General features: G+C 45.4%; 1 protein-coding gene across 1 annotated transcript; it reads left to right on the top strand.

Annotated features, from left to right (window-relative positions):
* Positions 1–1552: 1552 nt before the first annotated feature.
* On the top strand, positions 1553–26694 carry lig3 (ligase III, DNA, ATP-dependent). Its single transcript, XM_080013897.1, has 21 exons — positions 1553–1570; positions 4556–5132; positions 6333–6461; positions 7953–8192; positions 10207–10358; positions 11133–11299; positions 12317–12394; positions 12485–12653; positions 12742–12897; positions 14906–15037; positions 18255–18334; positions 18857–18944; positions 19374–19451; positions 20338–20461; positions 22194–22336; positions 22435–22509; positions 22602–22748; positions 23605–23761; positions 24511–24593; positions 24712–24792; positions 25895–26694. Exons 2-21 carry the CDS (start codon positions 4586–4588, stop codon positions 26126–26128), a joined length of 3060 nt encoding a protein of 1019 aa, XP_079870023.1. The 5' UTR covers positions 1553–1570; positions 4556–4585; the 3' UTR covers positions 26129–26694.
* Positions 26695–27167: the final 473 nt, after the last annotated feature.

Raw genomic sequence — 27167 nt, 5'->3', positions numbered from 1 at the left:
TGTTTGTACGCTATGGAGCGTGCCAGCCAGCCACTCTCTGCACACACCTCTCCTATTGGCTATGCATATGTATCGCGATGGCTTATGAGTCGGTAGGTCGGGCTGCGCCAACTGCTCTCTGGGCCCACTCTACTCAAGGTGTGGCAGCTTCGACTGCCTTTTGATGGATGTCGGGCATCAGGACATTTGTAATGCGGCGTCCTTGTCGTCGTCATCCCCATTTTTCCATTTTTACCTGTGCGATGTTTCCGCAGGGACTCTGCTTTCTGGATTTCCATCAGGCAAAAGGTGCCATACACCATACAGTGCCATATACACACATCGACTAAATTTTGGTACCGCCTGGGTCGAGGTTCCAAGTGACCTGAGGCGGCACTAAAATGTCATGTGAAAATACTGCAGACTACTGATTGGTCAGAGAGAATAGTCACTGCATCTGCGTCATCATTGCGCGACACGGTTAAGAGAGTGACTGAGAACATCTCCCTCACACTTTTCAACAAATTGAGAAAAGAAATACATCTACGACGAATAAAATTTAAATAAATAAAGATAACACACTTATTGTAGGTTTTGGGATGCGCAGGATGGCCCAGAGACATCGCTGAGCAGAGAGATCGGAGAAGGGAGATCAGGGTCTTCAAAAAAAAGGATGCCAAGAAAACCAGAAAAGCTTGTCCAGTCACACGCCAAGAATCAAGAACACCATCCTCCATTGTCCCCGTGTGTGTCACGTTGAAGATGACGTCGCGACAGTTTCATGCGGCGTGGCTATGGGTACTATCTGCAGTGGAAAACGAAGTACCCGCTACCACGGTGGGTAGAGTCCAGTTGAGTTCAGCCGGTTCCATGCGATGGAAAAGAGTCATAAGGGACGGAGCCTCTTGACATAAAAACGAGAGTTACTGCAGCTTTGTAACTACAGATCTATGACGGAGGCGTAGCCCCTTAGGGTTTTATATCCCACTAGACCCCCATCGGTCTTGCTGAATTGATTTCAGGAGACAATTCGCGGGTGTTCTGGGCTTACATGGCTATTCTGCTCCGTCCTGATCGGCTGAAGCAAATAATGTATGAATAAATTATCAGCAGCCTGCTTACGTGGTTGGATGTGTACCATTAGGCCCTAAGGGAGCGGAGCCCCCTTCGTAGGACTGTAGTTGCATAGCTACAGTAACTCTTGTTTACCGCAGCACTATTTACCTTTGGCTTCGGTTGAGCTCAATGCGTTAACATCTCCGCCTATTTTGAAAGACGTGTTAACATCTAAAACAAAAGCGATGGCCAAAACGAAACCGTGAAACATTACAACAGTGATTCAATACTTAAAAAACGCAACATAGCGAGACATTAACGTTCAAACGCGTACTTTAAAAAAAAAAAACGCTCTTCATTTTCTCCGCATGAAAAAATATAAACTGCAACTCCCGGACGGCTGGCGGCGGTATAGTCGCACGTCATTTCCGTTCGCGATTGCGTGCCAAAGCGGAAGTGAGAAAAGAAAGACTCGAGTGTGTGGAGGGGGAGGCGTGTTGACGTTGCGTCCGTTCCACTGTAATCTTCTTGAAAGGTAGGGCTCGACAAGCGACCGAAAGATCCTAATCCTCCGCCGTGCGTTTGAGCCGGGCCCGATCGGTCCGCGGCCGCTCCCATGGTGTCCCAAGAGCACGGCAACCGAGGTGTTTTTTGCTAAAGCCGTTAGCATGTTCTGCACACAACGCACACCTTCAGCGCCATAACAGCCATCACATTGCGATGTGTCCGCCAGAAACACCGCGACCCGTCTGTGGGCCATCGAGCAGGGGACGTTCACCAAGTTGAAGTTGTCCAAGACGGTTGGTGGGGTCGGATCTCCTCGAGATGGTCGCCGCTCATGGCTCATAGGTGCCAGGCTTTGTTGTGTGCACACCCGTCACATGCTGCTTTTGGTCCCTTGTTGGAACTCCCATTGTCTGTTGACTTTTGAGCTCCAGGTGGATCATCAACACCAAGTTTGTGGTTATCGTACAATACACATACAGTGTTTGTGTGTATGTGTGTGTGTATATATATATATATATATATATATATATATATATATATATATATATATATATATATATATGTGTGTGTGTGTGTGTGTGTGTGTGTGTGTGTGTGTGTGTGTGTACAGACGTGGACAAATGTGTTGGTACCCTTACAGCTCATTGAAACAATGCGTCATTCCCCCTGAAAAGTGATGAAATTAAAAGCCGTTCTCATGTTTATCTGCATGCCTTTGGTATGTCAGAGTACAGCGAAGAAATTGTCAAAAGAGACAAATTATTGCTAAATAGATCAATTATATTCTTAATTAATTATAATTAACATGGACCAGAGAGAGCAAAGGAGAGAGTTGTCTGAGACGATCAGAAAGAAAATTATAGACAAGCATGTTAAAGGTAAAGACTATCAGGCCATCTCAAGATTCAAAATTCAAGATTTTTTATTTGTCACATACATATACATACTTCCATACATATATGCAGTGAAATGTAATCAACCATCTCCAAGCAGCTTTATGTTCCTGTGACTACAGTTGCAAATATTAAGAAGTTTAAGGTCCATGGGACTGTAGCTAACCTCCCTAGACGCGGCCGACGGAGGAAAATCGACCCCAGATTGAACAGAAGGTTGGTGCGAATGGTATGAAAAGAGCCATGGACAACTTCCAAATCGGTTCAAGCTGAACTCCAAGGTCAAGGTACATCAGTGTCTGATCGCACCAGCCGTCTCTTTTTGAGTGGCCGTGGGCTCCATGGAAGAAGACCCAGGAGGACTCCACTTTTGAAAGAAAAACATAAAAAAGCCAGACTGGAATTTGCTAAAATGCATATTGACAAGCCACAATGCTTCTGGGAGAATGTCCTTTGGACAGAGGAGTCAAAACTGGAGCTTTTTGGCAAGTCACATCAGCTCTATGTTCAGACGAAAAAAATGAAGCTTTCAAAGAAAAGAACACCATACCTACTGTGAAACATGGAGGAGGCGCGGTTCTGTTTTGGGGCTGCTTTGCTGTGTCTGGCACGGGGTGCCTTGAATCTGTGCAGGGCACTATGAAATCTCAAGGCGTTCTGGAGAAAACCGTACTTTGCTCTCTCTGGTCCATGTCCAGTGTGATGCACACAATGATACCAAACAGCTGAGTGACTACTTTTCTCCATTTAAATTGGCTGAATGACTGATTATAAGATTGAAGACATGTGTGATATCAATTAAAGAAAACAGTAAGTGTGAAATATCACTATAATCCAATTATTTATAATCATTTCTCAGGGGCACCAACAAATCTCTCCAGGCCTTTTTAGAATATAATTTATCTCTTTAGCAATAATTTATCTCTTCACAGTTTATTTGCTTTACTCTGATATACCAAAGGCATGCAGGTATACATGAGAAAAATACTTTAAATTTCATCACTTTTCAGGAGGAATGAAGCATTGTTTCAATGAGCTGTAAGGGTACCAACAAACTTGCCCACGTCTGTACACACACATACAGTATACATACACACACAATGTATGTGTATGTTACACCACAAACTGTGTGTGTGTGTGTGTGTGTGTGTGTGTGTGTGTGTGTGTGTGTGTGTGTGTGTGTGTGTGTGTGTGTGTGTGTGTGTGTGTGTGTGTGTGTGTGTGTGTGTGTGTGTGTGTGTGTGTGTGTGCATACATATATATGTATATGTGTGTGTAGTGTACATACATATATATGTGTATGTACACTGTACATACTAGACATATACTATACATGTCTAGTATGTAACAGAGGATGTACAGTATTACCATCATCACCTCTATCTAGTTTAAATGTGTTCAGTTTTAGGACAACCTATACCATCTATATATCACCTAAAGGACAACCTATGTGAGTTGACAGGGTCTTTGCTACGCACACATGTGGTTCACAAAACATGTCCAGGAAAATGATTTCTTGAAGAGAGCGGGGAAACCCTGATTCTCTTTCATTTATCTGAGTCTCTGGACACTTGTTGTCATTATTCATGCATTGGATCATTTTCTCTTAAGTCCTAACAAAATAGTTTGTAGATCGCATGGATACAAATGGTGACAAGGTTTATTTTCTAACGGTAACCTTCCTTGCTTGATCAATTATATTGAGGCCAATACTGGTTCTAGTTCAGACCCCAAACCGAACTCGCGGGGAGGGGGGAGACAAGTTCGAAAAGATAATTCTCTCAAAGGGAATGGACAACCACATTACATTGACATTTCCATTTAAAAAGATATCCAACACCGAGGTACCTGCCATCAGCAAGCATCGTGTTAAAGAATGATAGTGCCCAATGGGATTGCGGGGAACGAGTGCTGTTTGGACTCCTTGTATAAGACATGATGAAAATGGAAGTGTGTGTGTGTGTGTGTGTGTGTGTGTGTGTGTGTGTGTGTGTGTGTGTGTGTGTGTGTGTGTGTGTGTGTGTGTGTGTGTGTGTGTGTGTGTGTGTGTGTGTGTGTGTGTGTGTGTGTCACACACCATTCACTGTCTTAACCAGATTGTTTTTGTTTTGTTTCACCAGGTTGTGTGTAACCCGGCCTCACCTCACTGGATGCAGAGATCCATTGCTTTAGTGACTCTTAAGACTCTCTGCACAGGCCCACTACTTCTGGGACAATCTGTCAGGTGTCACTTCCTCCGGAAACCACGTAGAGCTATCGGTGTCTTTTGGTGCCTCGAACCTTTACCTCAAACTAGAGGTATCTTTTGTTACCCACAAATCGTTTTTCCCACGACATCCCGAAAGCGCAGCCCCTTACCAGGCGCCCCCCTCGGGTCCCCCTGTCATCGGCTAATCACCGAGCATCCGGACATGGCGGATCAGCGGTTCATCGTGGAGTACGCCAAGCGCGGCACGGCCGGGTGCAAGAAATGCAAGGACAAGATCATGAAGGGCATTGTGCGCATCGGGAAGATAGTGCCCAACCCCTTCAGCGAGTCCGCAGGAGAGATGAAGGAGTGGTACCACGCCAAGTGCATCTTCGAGAAGCTGGAGAGGGCGCGGGCCACTACCAAGAAGATTGAGGACATCACAGACCTAGAGGGCTGGGAGGAGCTGCAGGACGAGGACAAGGAGCTCATTAATAAGCACGTGGGAGGTACAACAGTAACACACAATATAGAAAAGTCCACACACTGAATGGAGTAACAACCTTTTTTTGTATTAAAATCCAACAAAGGTAGTTACGTTGAACTTATTCTCCTGCCCAGTCAAAAGTCATTTTGCTGCGGTGCCCATGCCCATGACGATATGATGATAGTGATTGGTGCTTGTGCTACCTCATACACTACCATCTCCAAATCTCCAACAAGATTATTTTCAATCTAATCAGGTATACTCGTACATAACAGCCATTTGAAATAAACTCGTGGATTAGTTCCCATGAGGGGAACAAGCTTTAGTGATGGAACACATTTGAGAGAAAAATAAAAAGATTGGCGTGGAAGTTTGAAACTCCCGAAACCTATTAGCTGAGAACAGCAATTGAACCAGTTTCAAAATAATATTTAAGCACACGTTGGTGGCAAAATCGTACCCTTAATCAGATTCAATTTTATGTCATATTGGCATGGTAGTTTTACAGATGACGTTCGAGTCTGAAATGCTCAGCACAGTAACCTGTTCAGTATCTCGGGCTGCCCCCTGAAAGTGGACGAGTCGAATCATCAGTCGACTGAGATTCTTCAAGTCGAGCAGTCGTTTTATTTTTTTGTTGTTGTTGTCTGTCTGGTCCAATAACAGGATAAAACAGATAGAAGCTTACAAAATGCACAGGGATAACATTTCATTTAAGGAACTATAAATAAGGGAAATCCTAAATATATTTTTATATGTGTGAAGTGCCCAGCGAACACGGCTCTCCATGCGCCCGCGATTGCCGTGCCCCATTCCTCCAAATTAAAAACGGTGTGGGGACGGGGCACGACTCGTGGATTATTTTCCGCACATAATGCACAGAGAGGGGGCAATCGGGGACGTCACAGAGAAAGTGTCCCCATCACGCACGGCCATTCCATACGGTTCCATACGCAGTTGTTTTGGTTCCATAAGGAGACGTAAAATTAAAAAACCTAATCTAAAATAAAAACACACTGTCCTGGCGCGCCGATCGCAGGCACTCCCTCGCTGGGGCGTGAAGGAGACGGAAAATGCGCCCCAATCGGCGCGTAGCCGGCCGACTATCTGGCCTATAGGAAGAGCACAACTGGGATTATTTTACTGTTTCTCCACAGAGCTGCAGACAGGTGAACCAAAGCCAGTGTTTGATATTGCACTTGTTTGACGTTGTATTTTGTAGACCTGATGGCTAAAGTCAGTGCCAGTCCAAAGAAGAAGGTGCAGGCCAAGCTCAACACCACCGGTCAGCTCATGGCGCCCCCAGCTGACCCTTCTGTCAACGCTCCCCGCAAGTTCTCTGGCTTTACTGGTAGGTTATCGCATTACGGGCCACACCGTTTGTATGCAGTAGCACTGCATAAAGATTGTCAGTGTCTGGGGAATATGCCGTATTTAAAGGTATACCAGTGTGACTTTTATAAGTCACGCTGCAGCAGCTACAAGCCAGCCAATCACCTCAAGTGTTTTTCGATTGAAAGCGATGTGTGATTATCTCACAACCGCAGCAGCAGCTACAGCAGTCTGTTAAATGACAGGTTCACAACTTTTCGAGTGTCTTGAAACAACAGTCAGGTGTGCATATGAACAGGGAAAGAGGTTTTCCTCGCTGTAATCATTCCTCCCATACTGGCTATTTGTTTCAAATGACACTCCCCAAACACTTGATTGTACAGTTATTTCATAAATATTTCAATCATTTGAACACTTTCAACATGTATCTTTGTAAAAATCATTTGGATGGGGAGGAGGAATGGTGGCATTTTAAACAACTGAATGCTTCCGTTCACACGATGGGTATAGTAAGGAGGAAAAGAAAGGTATGAAATTAAGTACTCCTATTGGTGTCGGTATCACTTTAAGGGTACTGGTATTGGTACTGATATCATCATCTTTTAAACAATACCCAGCGCTATACTATACATTTAAACACAGCCCTATACAATACCCATCCCTATATCAGCACTATACATAAGCCAGATTCTAACAAGAAATGGTGTAGCTAAATTGAGTTCCCACTCAATCACTGAACATTAAAAACACACAGGGTGATAAAAATCAGTGATCTCACTATTATTGTTAAATGGAAAATTTAGTACTTGGTACTACTCGTACTTGATCCCGAATTATGTTTATTGTTTTATTTTATTTTATTATTATTTATTTTTTTCCCCCTAAGATTCCCAACTTGATTCTCTGATCCACGGTAGAAACCGCCAATGACATCCAAGCAGTTAGAAACATAAATAAAGAATAGCCTCCAATTCTCTGTGAAGCCCGGCATATTCCTTGTCGGCCTCTACTCTCTCAAATGATGGCTCTGTCCTGCTGGAGAGGTTTTTCTTCCGTTCTTCTGCCCTTGTCTGGCACTAGCAAAGTAACTTGTATTGTGGAGTTACGGTGCTCCTGCTCAGTAACAATGCAAATAACTTATCAGGGTTGGCAATGATGGGAAGAGGTCAGTATGAAATGTTTGAAAATCCACATTGTGCCTCATCTTGTAGTCGTAACACTGTTAGACAGCAAAACCGAGATTTTAAATCAGGAAGTGTAAAGTGCTTAGTTTTATATGATTATAACGGGTCCTGTCGCGCATCGAGATGCTGATTTGGAGGTGCAAAATTCAAATTCTGTCACACTCTGATATCCTTTGTAAAAATAAGAATAGAACGGTTTATACATTGGACATAAAACCCCGCTCTAGTCTGATGACTCCATTATACCACCATAAAGGCAAACCTAGCCCCATCAGTGTGCCATCCAGACCAGCCCCTCATCTTGTTTCTCTCGGCCATCCCATCAGCTACGAAGGCCGGCAGCTCCAGCGGCCCGGGGCCTTCCTCGTCTTCCTCCTCCTCCTCCTCCGTCTCTTCTTCCCAAGTCGGTCAAGGCAGCCCCCTGTCAGCCCAGCTGTGTGACTCCAGCCACAAGGACTGCCTGCTCCGAGAGTTCCGCAAGCTGTGCGCCATGGTGGCTGAGAAGAACAGCTACAACGTCAAGACTCAAATCATTGAGATCTTTCTGAGGAAGGGTTCCGGCGGAGGTGGGTGCGTCACGTCTCTGGACGTGGTGTGATGATGATGATGATGATGAGTTTAAGGCAAGACAATGACATCTGCGTATCGGGGAGGGCCGTGGCGTGATTCAGGGGATCCCAAATGTAAAGAAAGAAAAGTGCCGTCATCCTGCTGGGGCTCCCCACCCACAAAGAGGGGCCAAATGAAAACGTGATTCTTGATATAAATAGGCCTTTATTTGTGAAATTATTTCCTAAACGACCTAATTGTATCATGTATAGGGTTGCAACAGATCACAAAGATCAAATAGACAAATATAACTTTGCTTTCCATTTATTATGCAAAACACTTAAAGTCAGGATCTTTTGCCCACGGTCTTAAATGAGACTAACATTCAAGATGTTAAAAAGGGACCTATTGTGAAAAACTCACTTTTTCAGTGCTTGTGCATACATTTGGGTCCCTGCTGGGCCTGCTCACACACAAACTGTGAAATAAGACAACCCACTCAGTTTTTTTTTGTGAGCTGGCTATTTCATAAAACATGTGGTGAGACTAGCCCTTCAGATTTGCGATCCCTTCCGACGTCACTTGGCGCCTCAGTAGAATTTGAACCGCCCCCCCCATCTGAGTAACTCCACCCACGGCTGGAGAATAACAAGCTCCTTTGGGAAACTGCTCCATTGGTTTCACAGACAACCACAGATCTTTTAAAAGAAAGGGGGAATTAAAACCAACTGCCATGAATAAACTGCAGATTAGGGAAATGTTAGTATTTAAAAAAAAAAAATTATAATTCAGCTTTTTCTTTCAATAAAAAAAAAAAAAAGGATGCAGTAGATAGACTGTAGGCTGCGCCACACGATCCGCTGTGCCTTTCGGCAAACCAAAACCGATCAATAGTGTTTTTATTGTAGATGTATTTATTTTCCTTTCCGACGTTTACACGAAACAAAAACAACCCTGCAAGCCGTGTCCCGGTGCGGTGTCCCCCACAAGCTTGAAGTACGGCAACAAAAGTTGGAACAAACTTTTGAATGGCCTTGTAGATGCAATGTGAGTGAAGATTCAGCAACTGGATTTGGATTTCTCACTTCGAATGTGTTCAGAGACAGATTTTGGTGGACTGATGAGGGGAAATCAGTGAAAGTTTACGGACTAAATACAACTGAACTGGAAGTAATGCTCAAACCCTATTGATTCACAGAACTAGGGGCCTCAGGAGGGTGGCGCCACCCACTGAAACAGAGCGTTCTGGAACAGGATGGTATAGAGGCGTGCATAGAATGCATAATCTGGAGTGGTATCTTCAGCATAAAACTTCACAAACATGCTTTGGGGACCTCAGAGACCTATATGAACTTGTTGAAAAGGAGGATAATATGTAATATATAATCTTAAAATATGTAACCAGTAGCAGTGCAGTGTCTGCGGCACGGAATTATTTTAAGACGGAGTGCAAAAGCAACACTGCGAAATGCAGTATAGACAACGTGAGCGTTTCGAGTGGTGGTGGAGTCATTGGAACTCGCAATTTGCGCACCTGTCTCCCCTCTCCAACGGCACCGACAATGCGTGCGCCGGCGCTCGGCGTGGCAGAACAGTGTGTTTATTCTCGATGTAGGTTATTTTATTTGACGTCTCCTTATTAAACGAAACAAGCGCAGTATGTAATGGGGACACTTTCTCCGTGACTGGTTTACGATGATAAAAAAACAAACAAAAAAAAAAAACGGTCAGCATATTTTCAAGTCGCGCCGGTGCTCCTAGTTATAAAATACAGTAGCACTGTCTCCAAAAATGGTCGCAAAGAATGCAACTAAATCATCATATACATAACACAAGCTGCTGCTACTGCTGCTGCAGCCCCCTCATGGACTCTTGTTGCCCCTGGTCCCGGATAAAATTCACTGTCAAAACATTCTTAAACCTAAATTGGTGGCAACATGTGAATCACATCTTCTATATTTGAAAAGAAATAATGATATTATTGCTTCCCACCGTTTGGTAAAAGCTCACGAACATTTGTGTTCGTCCCAGATAAGTTCCACGGAGACCTGTACCTGACGGTGAAGCTGCTGCTCCCGGGGGTGGTGAAAAGCGTCTACAACCTCAACGACAAGCAGATTGTCAAGCTCTTCAGCCGCATCTTCAGAAGCAACCAGGACGACATGGTGCGAGACTTGGAGCAGGTCTGTGTGTCTTTGTTTTCTTCGAGCACAAAAGGATTTCTGTCATACTCGGTTTCAGCACTGATCCCTCAATAGCAGCGTCTTGCGTTATTACCTTTTTGTTTTTTTTTCTCCCAGAGCAGGAGTTTGTCAGGATTATCCCCTGGAAATGATGGCAAGAGAGCTGTCAGTCGATGAACTCATATATAACACATCTCTTTTAATGGAACTACTTTATTTTCCCCCAATGGGAACCTGAGTGAAGTGTAGTAGGTAGTTTGCGTTCTGGGCTGTTCTTTTGTCGTTTTGTGACATCGCCCATGTCAGCACAAAGCTGTCGAGGGCGCGACTTGCTTTCATAGTGTAAAGACCAGGACCCGATGGCAGTCTCTAAGTGATGATTTCTACGGTCCATTATCTCTTCCCCTTTCTTGGTTGTGCACTCCTCGCGAGGCTCAACTGGCTCATCTCCACCGCCCGGGACTGTGCCCGTGCACCGCCGAGCCAAATCAAGCCATGTTGCTCCCTGATGACTTCCCATTGTACACAGAGCCAGCAGGGCTGCATTCATGGCTGAGGCTTTTCTAAAGCCACAAGACGTTATTATACAGTGTTGTTTGCCTGCACAATATTACTCTCAGCAGAGTTGTTGTTCCAGATGTTGTTGAGAGAGACACCGCGAGCTGTTCAACTTAAATGTTGATATTGACTCAATAAAGCACGTTGAAATATCTCCTAAATTGATTAACAAGTATATCCACATTTATTGATTCATATATATTTTTTTAAATCAAGGGGGACGTGTCGGAAACGGTGAGGATGTTCTTCGAGGAGAGCAAATCCTTTCCTCCCGCCACCAAGAGTCTCCTGACGATCCAGGAAGTAGACGCCTCCCTGACCCGCCTGGCCCAGCTGACCAAGGAGGATGAGCAGCAGAGGGAACTGGAGGACATCGCCAAAAAGTACCGCACTGCAACACCTCGTATGAGCTGGGTCAAGGCTTGGTCGACCCTGCCCCAAGTGGGCCGTGCCAACCAAGTTGCAAGCCAGAGGGTTGCAAAACTTCCCAGCACAAATGACAAATTTGGCCCGAAGCGCTCCGTGGCAGAATTGGATGATTGATAAAGAAATGATACGCAGTCACACACACCAAAGGTTAAATTATTCAAAGGCACTGTCACATGGGATGTTAAATAGGTGGCTGCTTAAAGAGTTCTAAATTTGCCGGGCGCTAATGTGTCTGCCAACCCTGGGGTAGAAACCCTGGGATCCTGCCTGGCTTTATTTGTTTTCCGCCGCCAGACCTTTCCTCACACTCCGTTCCACCTCATTTTTCGCGCTGTACTTGCAAGTGATTGATTTCGCTTGACTTCCGCCCTCGCAGCAAACTGTTTAAAAACTGTATTGCTGAAACACCGCCGCCACTGTAACAGACAGATTGATTAATGTTTCCACTGTGGTTGGTGTTGCACCAGTCGTGGACACTCATTCTTATTCTTGTTTTTCCTGCTCTTGACACCTGTTTGTATTGATGGCTGACTGAAGCATAATCTTCCTGGTGGTATAGGTGTGTATTAATGGACAGTTTGGGCAAAACTTATCGGCCATTATACTGTGCACTGGCCCATCTGTGAATTGGCCCCCATAGTAAATCTTGGAAATGAATTTTTCTCAGAACATTAAGAAGCAGAGCAAAGTAAAAGTTGGATGAAATCATCATTTTTTCACAGTGTTTAATTGGCCCCTGGTTATGGCAAGAAAGAACATAACTTGTAAGAAGCTCAGGGATTTGAAGTCCAGTTATGAATAAAAACTAAGATACTATGTGGAAAGTATTTTAAACACTTAGGCTAACCTTATGATTTTACAGAAGATGTATTCTTAATTCGTCATTTGCCTTGCACTTTCAAAATGTTGGTGCTTTGTGAAATGCAAGGAGTGTTAATATTGTCTAATGTATAATTCGATTGTCTTCACAGATGTACGGGTAATGACCTGAAATGTATCATTCGACTCATCAAGCACGATTTGAAGATGAATTCCGGGGCGAAGCACGTGTAGGTTTCTGACCGTCTGCCGAGTCCTCTGAATGCGTCGCCGTAGAAGAACTTAGGAGCTGTTATTTAATCGCCGCCTGCTTTTTGCAGCCTGGACGCCGTCGACCCGAACGCTTACGACGCCTTCAAGGCCTCCCGAAACCTTGGCGACGTGATCGAGCGGGTGCTGAGGAACCAGCAGGAGGCGTCCAACGGCTCGGGACCCAGGAAGCTGCTCACCGTGGAGGCGTCCCTCATGACGCCTGTCCAGCCGATGCTGGTGGGGGTGTTCACCTACTCAACGAGGGCGGGGGACCGATGCACGCGGGGCCGTAGCCTCATATCCTGATGTTTTGCGTTTTTTCCAGGCGGAGGCGTGTAAATCCGTCGAGTACGCCATGAAGAAATGTCCCAACGGGATGTACTCCGAGATCAAGTACGACGGTGAGCGCGTGCAGGTCCACAAAAACGGAGACAACTTCAGCTACTTCAGCCGCAGCCTCAAGCCGGTGCTGCCGCACAAGGTCAGTTCATTTCCCCCTTGGGCGCACGACTGCAGCACTTGCGTTGCATTTGGGCTTTCATCGAGCACTTCAATGTAAGCTGCAGTGGAAGGGCTCCCACTTCCACTGCAGCGGGGGCCACTCCGCCACCGACGGAAGGGCTTTCCTGTTAACATGTTGGGTGGAACAAAAAACGTGATTCCATACCCATCCGGTCACTTCTTGTTGGTCTCTCACATTTTCACTGTTATTCTGATTTATTTTAAAAGCCTGTGCTTCTACCTTTGGAGGTTCACGTTGCTGCTTCATCATCTTGTCAGCGCAGTATTGATGGCGGGTCAGTGAGGGCCGCAGCCCTCAGGCTGCCTCAGCTTGTGAAGGGCAGACACCATTTAAAACCAGTGCATTAAGCTGTCGCTGCCGGTTGGGTCCTGACCCCGGTGTGAGATGCATTACATCTACCTGGCCCAGTTTAATGACCGCAGACAGACTATAGTCATGGATATTTTGTCCTAGTTTGCCCCAGCCGCGTGACACCTTCATCGCTCAAAAGGACGCGCAAGGAAGCCCCTGCTCAGTTGTGGTCGGGCCATTGGCTGCCAGTTTTATGATTCCGAATATCTCTTGGTACGCAGGGTGTTTAAGCTAAAATAGTGTTTGTTTTTGTTACTGATTTATTTTTATTTTTTCTCCTTCTCCTCTTGGCTTGGGCACTGACCCAGTAAAAAATTGGAACCCACCACCGGCATGGAATGGAAGTGTCCTGAGATTTACAAGACAAATATGAAATCGGGAAGCCCGTCCAAAACCACTGTCCATCTAAAATAGGCTAGAAATGCGCTGATTTCAAATCCAGATCTTATACCGTTTTCACACCAAAATAAGCGGGTTGACCGGGGTGTTTTTAACCCGGGTCAACCCGCTCAAAATAGACGATTGACACCTTTCCCATTGCCAGGAGAAATTAATTTATATTTATTCTGGTGCATCCCATCGACGTCACGAACATGCCGTAAAAGGGGCGTGTCATGGTTCCAGTGTGATTGGAAATTAAACAGCAGAGGAGACAGCAACTTAAACAAACAACGATATAAAACTGGAAACTGGTCGCACCGATCTTTCGGTGGCGGACAACATTTCACGGTCCCCCGTGCGGAAAAAGTCAGTAACTTCTGATTTTGGATTCTATATGGGATATGAAATGATTGAATGATACACGGATATTCCTGTCTATTTGTGCCCCAGCGTCTGGAATTCCAACGTGGTTGTCACATTGCACAGGTAAAGGGGCTAAAATTAGCTGGTCGACCTGGGTGTCCTGTTTACATCAGAGTCGAGGTGGAGCCGATTAAAACCTGTGTCTTTATAGCAGGGTCCTTTGACCCGGGACTGAGACCCGGGTTTTTCCTTTCCCACTGAGGACAAATGCCGGATGTTAGCGGGTGTTACCGGGGTTTTGGTGCAGTGAGAAAGGGGTATAAGATTAGAACATATCTGTCTTTATCTATTTGATGATATTTATCTCTACCACCTGTCTTTTCTATTTATCTAAAGTGTAATCCCACTCATTCAGATGAAAAGATTCCAATCCCAAAAAGTGTCTGTGCCTGGTAAATAATAGATATGATTGATCTGCCACACTCTAGGAGAGAGGAGGAAGTTCATTTCAGGCCCTGGTGCTGACCAGTAGTGCCCAGTCGGAGATTAAACTGAGGGGGGCGGACAAGCGACCTGCCACAAATCATTCCAATAACAGTGCTTGAGAAACATTCCAGCGCCACGCTTGAGAAGGCTTAAGGATCACTGAATGCTTTGCACATTTAACTAACTTAACTAATTTAACTTTTGTTTTTGAACGCGCTCAGGATTTCTGCAACATGGGGCTTGATTGCGCCGTCACAAATACGTTTAACCCTAAACTGCCTTAGTTCGAAACAAAAATGGCTGTTTGTTTGGGTCTCTCCATTCGTTTTTTTTTTTTTTTTTTGTACATCATTTTTGAAGTTCTGGATTCTGCTCTGTGTTTCAGGTGGCCCATTTTAAAGACTACATCCCCCAGGCGTTTGTCGGTGGCCACAGCATCATACTGGACGCTGAAGTCCTCCTAATTGACACCAACACCAGCAAGCCCCTGCCTTTCGGAACCTTGGGTGTACACAAAGTAAGGAACGCGACGTTATAACATCAAAGTTAAAAATATGGGGGGGGGGAGTCTGAGTGGAAACGATTTCCACCAACTGCTTTGGTTGTACGGTGCCGGTGATTGTTGGTAAATGGACCTTCAGCAGTCTGCTATAACAGACTGCATCAGTTTTTAACCGGTATATTTGCAGTGAGAGTACCAGCAGCAAAATACACAGATCTCATACATGATGTACTTGCTGATTTTTTCGTATACAGTGGAGTGAAAAATGTGGGCCAGTAAAAATGAACGACAATGAATATCTAAGTGAACCAAGGCGGACCTGACCTCTAAACCATGTCAACATTTAAAGCAAGATTACTTTTTTTTTTTTATCAGAATTTCTTATGGTTTCTACTTTAAATTTTGAAGAAAGGTGTCATGTGCCCAAGGTTTCAGACTGGTTGCCAAGCTCAGGGAACTTGGACTGTTCACCTCCCAGTGCAACTGGGTCCTTGACTTCCTGACCGCTGGACCCCAGGCGGTCAACCTCCACCACCCTCACCCTCAACACAGGAGTCCCCCAAGACCGTATCCTGAGTCCTCTGCTCGACTCTCTGTATACACATAATTGTGTGGCCAGGAGAAGTTCCAACACCCTCACAAAGTTTGCTGACGACCCAGTTGTGGTGGGCCTGATCTCCAACAACGATGAGAAGGCCGACCCGGGAAGGAGGTGGCGGACTTCACGCTGTGGTGCCAGACCAACAGCCGCTACCTGAACATCAGCAAACACCAAAGAGCTGGTGGTGGACTTCAGAAGGACACAGCCCCCCCCACCCATCTCACCATCAACGAAGCCCAAGTTGAGAGGGTGAGCAGCTTCAGGTGCCTCGTGTGCACATCACTGAGGACCTGACCTGGACATTACATACAGACAGCGCCTGTATCACCTCAGACAACTAAGGAAGTTCAGAGTAGGCTTGGGCCAATTTACAATTAAATCGTCCATCGGTCGCGATTGACATTGATGACGGACGTTTAAAAAAATAAAAATAAAATATATATATTTTTTTATCCGCCTGGAAAAATCAGAGCATTGAAATGGTGTTAGTGCAGTTTACCGTGTTCTGAAACTGGAGCTGAGAGAGGGGGAGAGGGAGAGAGGGGGCGGAGGCTCTTCCCCTCTTCGATCAGAGCTGTCCAGTAACCACTGGTGATCAGGTCTCACTTCCTCTCTACAGTCCCGTACAGAGACTTTGAGGGACAGGTGCTCATAAAATAGAAAAGGCACATGGACCCTCAGCTCCAGTTCTAGGCATTTTGCCGCTCTGGGCAAACGGAGAAGCACAGCGGAGCCGCTATGCGAACATTGCAGGTGTGCGAGGTGCTCCTCATGAATATATCTTGCCCAGACAATCTGCTGCACCCATTAATTAAAAAAAACAAAACGCGCCTGATAAGAAGGACACCGTGGGACAGAAGGGCAGGTGCTTGGCCACCCCCCCCCTGCACATACCTGCCGATCTATATGCAAATAGCAATATATAATATGATCTCATCAAGACAGCTTTTGATTTACTTATTTATTCTCCTCCAGACAGCGATGCACGCAGGCTCTCGTGCCTGTCTTTTTATTTTAGATCTATTTATTTTGGTTTGTTTCCTACATGTATGAAACCAAAATTTTAAACACAACTGAGTTAAGGGACTGTCCGAGTCCTTACACCGTACTGTTCCATAAAACCACTGTCGGGAGGCATGTTTCCCCATTGTTTCCGTTGCTATGGGACTTAATTTAGTAAAAACTGGATGTTTTTGTGGAAATACTTTACTTGTAACTAATGAACGCTGCACTTCTGGAACGTGGAGACTGCATTTTCAACATAAGATTATGTTCTACTGCGGGAACACCACCGATAACTTGGTATATCGCCGATCGCCCAAGCCTAGTTCAGAGTCTCTCCACAGATTCAAGCCCTGCAGAGTGGTACGTTCAGCTGAGCGTATCACCGGGACGACGCTCACCCCCCTACAGGACTTGTACAACAGGCGCTGCAGGACCAGGGCTAAGAGAATTATTCAGGATCCCCACCATCCCAACCATGGACTGTTCTAGTGGCTGTGGTCAGGCAGACGCCCCCGCAGCCACAAGACCAGAACAGAGAGACTCAAAGGGCTTCTTCCCCCAAGCCAAGTCCACGTTGGCGCAGCCTGTGCGGCGTGCAGTAAGTGCAGTAATTGAATCCACTGGGGTCCGTGTGGAGCCGCGCTATTTTTGCGTGAGATGATTTATTCATTTATTTATTTATTTATTTATTTATTTTTCCAACTGCGTGCAGCTTTGCAGCCTTTTCAAAACCAGACGAGATAAAACTACATAGAAATGTTTTTGTAAAGAGTGCAATCAATCAAGGTGTCCAGTCAGGAAATAACTCCCTGGGGTGCCCCTCTTTGTTCCAAACTTCTCTTCAGACACTCGCACCAGAAAGTGTTGGGTCGTTCACGAACAATCAGACTCGTTTGAACGGCTTCTTTGTATGAAAGAAGGGAACTGAGAGTCTGGCTGGACAGTTTTTAATCTTGTGTTTTTCATCCGGCAAATGTTTCCACCTCTATGCAAGAGGTAGCCTATGGTCATGCCTGGCTAGGGAGGGGCACTGGGTGAAAAGGAGGGCTTCAATTTAAGATATGAAAAACGGAACCATTGCCGTGGCCCCAAAACCATGATACATACCGAACCACTAACCTACTGTACCGTTGCATCCCTTATTTATTTATGGATGGATGGATGGATGGATGGATGGATACTCCTCATTGAATGAGCTGCCTGTTGAACAACCGTCCAGACTTGCGACAAGCTCTCTGATCAGTCGGTATTGTGCACTGTGTACAATACCGCGTCTACAGAGCCTCAGCGTCAAGCATCTCATCGCGTGTGTGTGTGTGTGTGTGTGTGTGTGTGTGTGTGTGTGTGTGTGTGTGTGTGTGTGTGTGTGTGTGTGTGTGTGTGTGTGTGTGTGTGTGTGTGTGTGTGTGTGTGTGTGTGTGTGTGTGTGTGTGTGTGTGTGTGTGTGTGTGTGCGTGCGTGCGCACACACTAATAGTCTCTGGAGTTTGCCTAAAAAGCATTTCACTACATGCTATAAACAACGTGCAATATGTGTGACAAATAAATATTTTGAATGTTTGACCATGTTTATCTTATTTTTGGCCGTTATTTCAATTAAGTATCTCGTCTCTCTGTCCCCGCACAGAAAGCGGCCTTCCAAGATGCCCAGGTGTGCCTTTTTGTCTTCGACTGCATCTACTTCAACGGTGTGAGCCTCATGGAGAGGTGAGCTCCTGTTATCTTACCCCCCCACTTACTCCTCTGGGTACGGGGTCCCAGTGTCTTTCCCACTGACAGTTACTCTATTAACCGCTCCGCCTCGGTTCAAAGGTCGTTCCTCTGGGTCCCCGTGTGTTTATCAGCAGGAGTGTCACCCTCTGTCTCCGTGCTTTTCCTCTTTCTGAGCCAGCCTGTTTACTGACAGTCTGTTGCAATGTGCAAAACAAGTTAAACCCGTGTGGCTTCTGTGTTGGAAAGAAAGTAAAACATGTTTTGTTTTTTTCCTTCTCGTAAACCACCCCCCCACCCACACACACACACACTTCACACTGGGCACATACACAACGCACCAGATGCCCTAATAAATCGTATGAGACAAGCTGCTTTCTAGGGAAGAACGTGACACACTTGGAGGTCTACCAAAAGATATTTCTATCCTTCAGGTTTTTTTTTCCCCTCCCTGAAACAACGCTCTTTTATTTATATTTTCTCCCTTTCTTTTTTTCTTTTCTCGCTCATCCTCTCCAGGCCCCTGTCTGAGCGGAGGAAGTTCCTCCACGAAAACATGGTGGAAGTTCCCAACAGGATTCTCTTCTCGGAAATGAAGCACGTCACTGTGAGTAAAAGCTGTTGAGCGGGGCGGGGTGAAGGCTTGTCATGTAGCATGTAGTCAGCTGTGGCCGCATGCTGAGACCTGGATGCCACCCGCTGGTCTGCCGACAGCCCTGTTGGTGGTTTCGTTTCTCAGAAAATATCCCACCGCCTCCCCTCTCTAACTGGGCCCCCACACACAGGCTGGTGGGTCATGTAAGAGTGTTTCATCCCGATGATCCTTCATTCATTCGTTTCTTCAAGTTTACATCATGTAAAAATTGTTCATATACAGTAGTGATTAAAAGAGTGTGTGTGTGTGTGTGTGTGTGTGTGTGTGTGTGTGTGTGTGTGTGTGTGTGTGTGTGTGTGTGTGTGTGTGTGTGTGTGTGTGTGTGTGTGTGTGTGTGTGTGTGTGTGTGTGTGTGTGTGTGTGTGTGTGTCTCTCTCTCAGAGGGCACGTGACCTGGCCGAGATGATCACTCGGGTCATCAGGGAAGGCCTCGAGGGGCTGGTGCTCAAAGACGTCAAGGTGAGCTACATCCCAATGTCCACACGCCAAGCAGATCAGCGGAGGGGTGACCCCTGCATACAGCCTCCGTTGGCCGCGTTGCATCAGCGTCAACACGTCGGCGTCTGGTTTATGTTCAAAGAGCGCCGTCACAGATTAGCATCACCACGGCAACCAGTGATAAACAAAGCAGATTCTCACCAACACTAGACGACTGAAGGCTGCTCTATGCTTCTCCGTGCAGGGGTGTCATTCGGAGACGTTGCCGAGCTTTTCTACTTCTACGGATTCTGTGTAGACCGTTACATGTCCACTTGGGGGCAGTGTCACATTTAGTGAACCACAATGTACAGAAAACACAGAAGAAATCATTTTTTATTTTATTAACTTGATTTGAAAACTTTAGACGACAGAAAAAAATGACATTATAACAGGCAAATGAAGATCCATTTATGGAACCTCATCCGCACGCCGTGCTTCTATCTGCTAAATGAACCCGCCTTCTGACGGGACGTTAGAGACGCGTCGAACCGCACAAAGTGCCGTTGAGATTTGGGAGTTGTGCACGTCGGCTCCTCAGCGTCCTACGGACCTACGTCATTCTCTGGGTCGCTCCGCAGAGATGTTTACGTGTACATACGGAGAAGCATAAACCAGGCTTAGGCAGCGTCAATCGTGGCAAAAGTGACTTGGCGGTCAAAAAAATAACAATAAAGTGGAGGTGACGGAGATTAATTGTGTCGGTACAAAAAAATGATACATCAACATCTTTGCGGGCTCACCAAGTACGGTTTTAAGAAAAGTCCTGTACATGGGCGACTGTGGAATCGTGTGTCGTGTGAGACCATGAAGCATAAATGCAGTGGAAGTGTTAAAACACTTTGGTCTTTCTGTCCATCTTCCCAAGGGCTTCTACGAGCCAGGGAAGCGCCACTGGCTGAAGGTGAAGAAGGACTACTTGAACGAAGGGGCCATGGCTGATACAGCTGACCTGGTGGTGCTGGGCGCCTTCTACGGCAAAGGATCCAACGGTCACTTAAGTCTTCAGCTAGATTTTGCAATGTATCAAAATAATAGATATGTCTATATCACAATACCTGCTTCTATCGTCATAATCCCATGTCTTATATAAAAAAAAAATACAACTTCATTTAATTGAACCACCCATTGTCTGAATTGCTATCGGTGCCTTTCAGCACTGACAATTCAGTTCAAAACTTAACATATTGGCTGACCATGATCTTTTAGGGTTAAATGGAACAACGTCAGATGTCTAATTGTGGGAGATGGAGAGCTAACATGTATAATGTCTTTAGAAACAAGTCATTGAATTCAATTTACAAGGACTTAAAAGAAACAACAGGCAATCATTCACTTCTCTTTTTCTTTTTTGTATTGGATATATTCTCCAATATGATACTTATTTTGAAGAGCCTGTTATCACGCTGTGAAACTAGGCAATTCAAGATCAATATGAATCCGCCGCTAGCTCTGCCTATTTCCTTCAGATGTTTTCAGAAAGATGTTTGATTTTACTATTGATGTGGAATGAGTTTATGAACAGACTCCTTACCACTTTATTGAACGCCATGAAGGAAATTCAGGTGTTAACGCAGCAGAAACAGTGCAGTTATGAAAGAGATCAATTCCATAAATATGTGCACATCCATCTAAATGCAGTGAGCATGGAGTTGCACTATGAAAACTAGAGCGCCCGGGTGGTGGCAGTTAGGTTACAGTGTTTGGGTGCTACGAACATATGGCATACGGTATTACCAGTAGTCAGAAATTGGCACACGGGGGCATAAAGCATGAATTAACAATATGTTTATGCAAAGAAAGCATAAGCAAGACTTTTATATGCGAGGCAAACTGAGAACCAGGCAAAGACAAGGGGTGTAGATCATAGAACACCAACATTCAAGCACGGAAAGCGCGGTAGAACAAACGGCAAAATGTGACCCGAGAGACTATAAATGACAAGAACACAGACGACATGATGTAGGCCGCAGATACATTGGTTATGGAAAACGGGGAGACCTTGCCACCTTCCGCGGTTTGTTGAGTTGTGGTTAAATCCAAATACATGTGATAAGTCATTCAGATGAACAGCTAGTAGAGGCCTATGGCAAGCTGTTTAACATTTAATCCACAGGAAAAAATAGTCACTAGTACTTCTGTTTTAGTTCCTAGTTGCTATTCCAACAGTCAACTATTTTAGTTTTACTTGTTAAAATGTATTAGAACTATTACTTATTTATCATACCAGTAACTATTTCATTGTTACTAGTCATTATTAATTGAGTAGTAATACCTAATCTTGTACTAATTCTTTAGACTAGTGCCTTTTCTTGCCATTATTAGTAACTTTTTTTTTTATCAGTAACAATGTTTTTTTGTGTCATGAGAAATCACTCGAGAAAACAGTTTGTTGATAGTTTACTTTTATTTACTTTAATGTTACTTGGAAAAATGAATGTTACTATTAATGACAGGAATAATTGTCCAAATTGCATACTTGCGCAATAGTTACGAGTAACAATTGGAGTAGTTACTAGTATCTAATAAATAAGTACTAGTACCTAGTACATTTTGACTACTAGTTAAAGTAAAATGGATACTAGTAACCGTTGGAATAGCAACTAGTAACTAAAATATAAGTACTAGTAACAAGTTTGTCCTGTGGGTACATGGTGAAACGGCTTGCCATTGGGCGCCAGATGCATTTGCTTACAATACGCGTGTTGCTCTCCCGCCCACCAGGTGGCATAATGTCCAGCTTCCTCATGGGATGTTATGACCCGGACTCCAGAAAGTGGTGCACAGTCACCAAGTGCTCCGGAGGCTACGACGACGCCACCCTGGCCAGGCTCCAGAAAGAGCTGGACGTGATCAAGATCAGCAAGGTCAGAGAGCCACTCAGCCCTCTCCCCGCTGCTCTGCCCTTTAGTGAGCCAGTGCGGTGGAATCGGCCATTAATCCTTCTGTGTGCATTTCCCCACAGGAGGCGAGCAGAATCCCCGGGTGGATGAAAATAATCAAGAACTACTATCCGGATTTCATTATCCGTGACCCAGAGGTGCGATTCCGTTAAAGTCATTTCAAAATGGCCCTTCCAGCACCTGACCAGGACGGGAGGATGATGCTCTGTCGCTTTTCCGTCCACCGCAGAAAGCGCCGGTGTGGGAGATCACCGGGGCGGAGTTCTCCAAGTCGGAGATGCACACGGCCGACGGCATCTCCATCCGCTTCCCCCGCATGACCCGCATCCGCGACGACAAGGACTGGAAGACTGCCACCAACCTGCACCAGCTCAAGGTAGGACAGACGCGCCTGCATATTGATTGAGCCAAACACTTCCTGACCGAATTAACGCCGCTGCTGTCAGAGGGTGACGGGCCAGGAAGGAAGCAATTAAGGGAAATAAATCAGAAAGCAAATCGCAGGAATGATGCCTGTGCATACTCGGTGCGGTCGTCTATAACTGCGTGCCTTGTAAGCAGTCTGTGGGCTCATTTTCCACGGCAGGGCCTCGTCAGTTCACAAATGGCGGATCCTTGTAAAGTATGCAAAACCGATTGCGAAGCTACTTGGCTCGCCCGCCAACTCAGGAACGAAGGAGCCACGACGACAACATCCGCCCGTCCTCGCGGACCACGCCGCATCTGCTTTGCGTAGCGGTTTATGTCGTGCATAGCTCCGTGAAGTAGGATGATGTGACTCAGCTAAAAACGATGGCTCCCTCGGTTTTTCTTCGTTTGCCAGCGGACACGGCCGACGCCGTTTTTGTTCTCGGTCAGCGCCGCAAACGTGCGTGTTCAAAGTTCGGAAATGTTTGACTCCACAAGAAGGCTTCGTGGTGACTCCGGAGCAAAATGACACACAGGAGTCGTAAATGCTGGTTTGACTCACTCACTGTTGGATTGTTTTGTCTCCTCAGCACCCTAATGATCCCGGTTAATTGGATCAAGTAGGGTGATAACAACTTTTTAACTACAATAACATTGAGTCATTGCTTTTGTCTTTATTGCCTTTGCCTTCTGGCTGGCATAAAATCAATTAAATCCATTGACCGTAAATTACTTAGATGGCTCGCGGGGGGGGGGGGAAATGGAAGGGACGGCTCTTTGGCTAACATCCATATTCCTACCCCCCCCCCTCTCTCCCTGCTCAGGAACTGTACAGAATATCAAAAGAGAACTGCGACTTTGAAGTCACCGCCGGGACCTCCAAGTCCGCCGAGGACAAGGGCTCATCGGGAGGCGACAGTGGGGGGAACTCCCCGCCCGCGTCGTCCTCCGCCCCCAGGCGCGCCGCTCCAAAGAAGACCAGTGAGTGTGTGTGTGTAGCGCGGTAACCGGCTCATCCATCTTCAATAAACCGACGCCGTCGCTTTACGCCGTAACGGTTGTGATGCTGTGAGATACGAGACGATGGCAAAGCCTCATCAGACGTTGCCTGAACCCAAACATATTTTAACCGAATGTAAATGCGACGCCGCTGAAAGACAAAAAGCAGTTATGTCCACGGATCAAGTCTGGTTTGTACCACATACTTCAGGGGAGAAAGGTTTTGATTGCTGCTGTGGAACGGGCTGAATAATGCAGGGGGTGGTTTTGGTAATGAAGGGCAGGCTGGTATCATTTGGTTCAGCTGTGGTCTGATTTAACAGATTTCCAGTGGGCGTATGATGTTCCTGGTGTGGGTTTATTAAGCGACTCTGGGAAGAAAACATCTCATCGATCAAAGGAGGAATAATAAGACTCCCCCTCCATCTGACCAATGTTACTACAATTATATCCAAATTGTGCATAGCGGTCAGTTTGAAAAAGTGCCCATGCACACTTTTGGTTTTGAACGGAAGCAGAAAGGCACTACAGAGGTTAGTTAACTCACATTTGGCATTGCCACAAACACTCAATGCACAAAATACTATTCTAACGAGGGGTGTGTTTGTAACATGACAAATGAAGGAATCTGGCCCTCAGTACAAATTTTGGGCAATCCGAACAGTTACAACAACACAAATAGCCCCCCCCCCCCCCAAATGAAAACTGAATGCAATGCATTTGCACTACAGGTAACAATGGCACACCCAAAACGAAGGCCGTGAAATCTGAACCTCGTCCGGTTCCTGTCCAGGATGCACCCAGCGCCAAGAAGGTAATGTTGACAGCGCAGAGACAATCTGTCCTAGTTGGTGAAGCCTGAGTTAGGCCACGACGTAGCGGTTTAAAAGTCCCCCAATCCCCGCATCAACGTGGCTCCTCCCTCCTTCCAGCTGAAGCAGTGCGAAAGTGTCAAGAGCAACGGAACCAAGCCCAAGGCGCCATCCCACGCGGCGGAACCAAGGAATGACAAGGTGAGGAACCCCCGAGCAACAGCACTGTAGGCTCTTTTTATTCGCATTCAATGGTAAAAGTTGGACAGGAAATTGTTCAACATTTCCCCCAAAAATCACCTTTTCACCAATATCTGCATGTGTTTGTGTCGAGCAAAAGTCCAAATGCAGTTCTGATGCCTGTCCATCAGTGCGCTTACGTGCACTCAATTCCCCCCCTGATTAGGTTCAATAGTCGGGTCAAGGCGTTATGTGGCGTAGTGAGAAACCCCGGACACTTTCTTGAATACTGTACGTTCCCATTTCAGTTTTTGTGCCCGTCCAAATATCTCACTAGATTTAGCTCCATCAAACCACACCGAACCAGTGTTTACCGGTGGTTGCCATGGCGTCTGTTTATCTGCCGAAACAACTATTGCCAGGTTTAATATAGGCAGAGTTTTGAATATGGCAATCAAGAGTCAAGAGATTATTTGTCACATACATATATGCAGTGAAATGTCATGACACCTGGTGATTACGCACAATAAGCTTTATACATACCAAAAACAAACACCATAATCGCAATTCTGGGTTCTATAACTATATTGGAATTAATTGCCTGTGTTGTATTTAATATACATTTAAATCCCTCTAAATGAAACTTACCTCCAGTACTTACTGTACCTCACCTGCCACAATAAATGGAATGATTGAGGAACCCAGGTCTGCTAATGGGGTCGTACTTGATTGGATTAAGATAGTCGGGGTCAGGATAATTCAAGTGCACGTTAACACAGGCTTGCTAGAGGCCATTCTACTTTTTGATTTAGAATTTGACAAAAAACAACCGTTCTTCTAATGGGTGTCTGTGTAATTTTTCAAACAGTTGTTCTGTGAAGAGGATATTGGGGTTATAAGCCCTCAAATAAGAGGTATATTTGGGGGCATAACTGCATTGACCGGTCCCTTGTATTAGTTTCTTCCTTCCTCCCCCTGTGCGGTGTTCTCCCTAAGAGAACGCTAAGATGGCAGCCAGCATAAACCCCAACTTCACAGCCCAAATAGAAACCAGTGGGTGATGCTCATTTTCCTCCGACGTCTTTTCAATGGATTTTTTTTTTGTGTGTGTTCCATCCGCCAGACGTTGCTGGACATCTTCAGCGGAGTGAAGCTTTTGCTGCCCGCCTCGGTCCAGGATTTCGACAAGCTGCGGCGCTACTTTGTGGCGTACGACGGCGACCTGGTGCCGGACTACGACGCGGCATCGGCCACGCACACGCTGGCCGAGTCTGAGGAGGACGGCCAGGCCCAGCGAGTGTCCCCCAGCTGGATCTGGGAGTGTATACGCAAGAGGCGCGTCGTCCCCCCCTGCTGATGGCTCTCAACACCGACTCCAGAACCTCACTTTTTTTTTTTATATACACGCCGCTGTCGCCTGTCCAGTAACCAATGCATACATTTGCAGTACTACAAGGGCATGGTTAATTGTTTTTGGGAATTTGGGTTTTTTTTTGGGTATGAGGATAAGAACTTCACCGTACATTGAAAAACATGGCAATGGTCCCCTCATTTTTTGCGGGGACGAACAGTTTGTTAATTTATTTATATTTTTTTAAACATGTCCAAACCAGCAGTAGCCCATATTAGCGAATTTACATCTAATTTGAACGTTCTCTTTTGTGCCTGTTGGTGGGATTTATTTTCCTTTTTTTTTTTGAGAATGGTAGATGGCTGTAAATGGCATGAGGTCCATTTAAGATTTGGAGATAAATAGTGAAGAACCACATGTTTGAGCGTAACATGAAATATTTTATAACGACAATTGGAAATCAGTTCTTTCTAAATAATATTAGAAAATGCAACTTTTAGTATTATGGGCTGTGATTAAATAAAACCAGGTACAACAGCCAAAATATCTATGGCAATAAAAGAACGACTATTGTAACGCTGTTCATTTTCAAGATGTCTTTGTTTGTCGCGTCTACCATACTAAAGTGTATAGACAGAATGCACACCATTCATTACTGTCTATCTTGTTTAGACAGTGAGTGAGGCAACATGAGGTTGGACCAAATTTTTAATAGAACAATTGCTATTTTGAATTGTCACATTTGTGTATATTTATGAGTGCTTAGTGGGATGAACTTTTCAAAGTCACAGAAATATATAGGCCTGAAAAGATTCAAATAGGATTAAGTGTTAGGCATTACCTTTTTTATTTACGTTAACGATGAGGTGTGAATGAAATGTTTTGCCCCTGTGGCGCTGAGTCAGCTAAGTGTCTTTCAACTGGGCTTAAAATAAGTACTCTTTGGAGAGATTGCTAAAAGATGAGACATCTTAGCTTCGAGTTACAAATCGAGAATACCAATTCACATATTGAGGCCGCCACATACCCTTGACAAAAGAATAGA

Source organism: Zeus faber, assembly GCF_960531495.2.
Source record: "Zeus faber genome assembly, chromosome: 14".
Classification (NCBI taxonomy): domain Eukaryota; kingdom Metazoa; phylum Chordata; class Actinopteri; order Zeiformes; family Zeidae; genus Zeus; species Zeus faber.
This window is presented reverse-complemented; position numbering and strand designations above follow the sequence as displayed.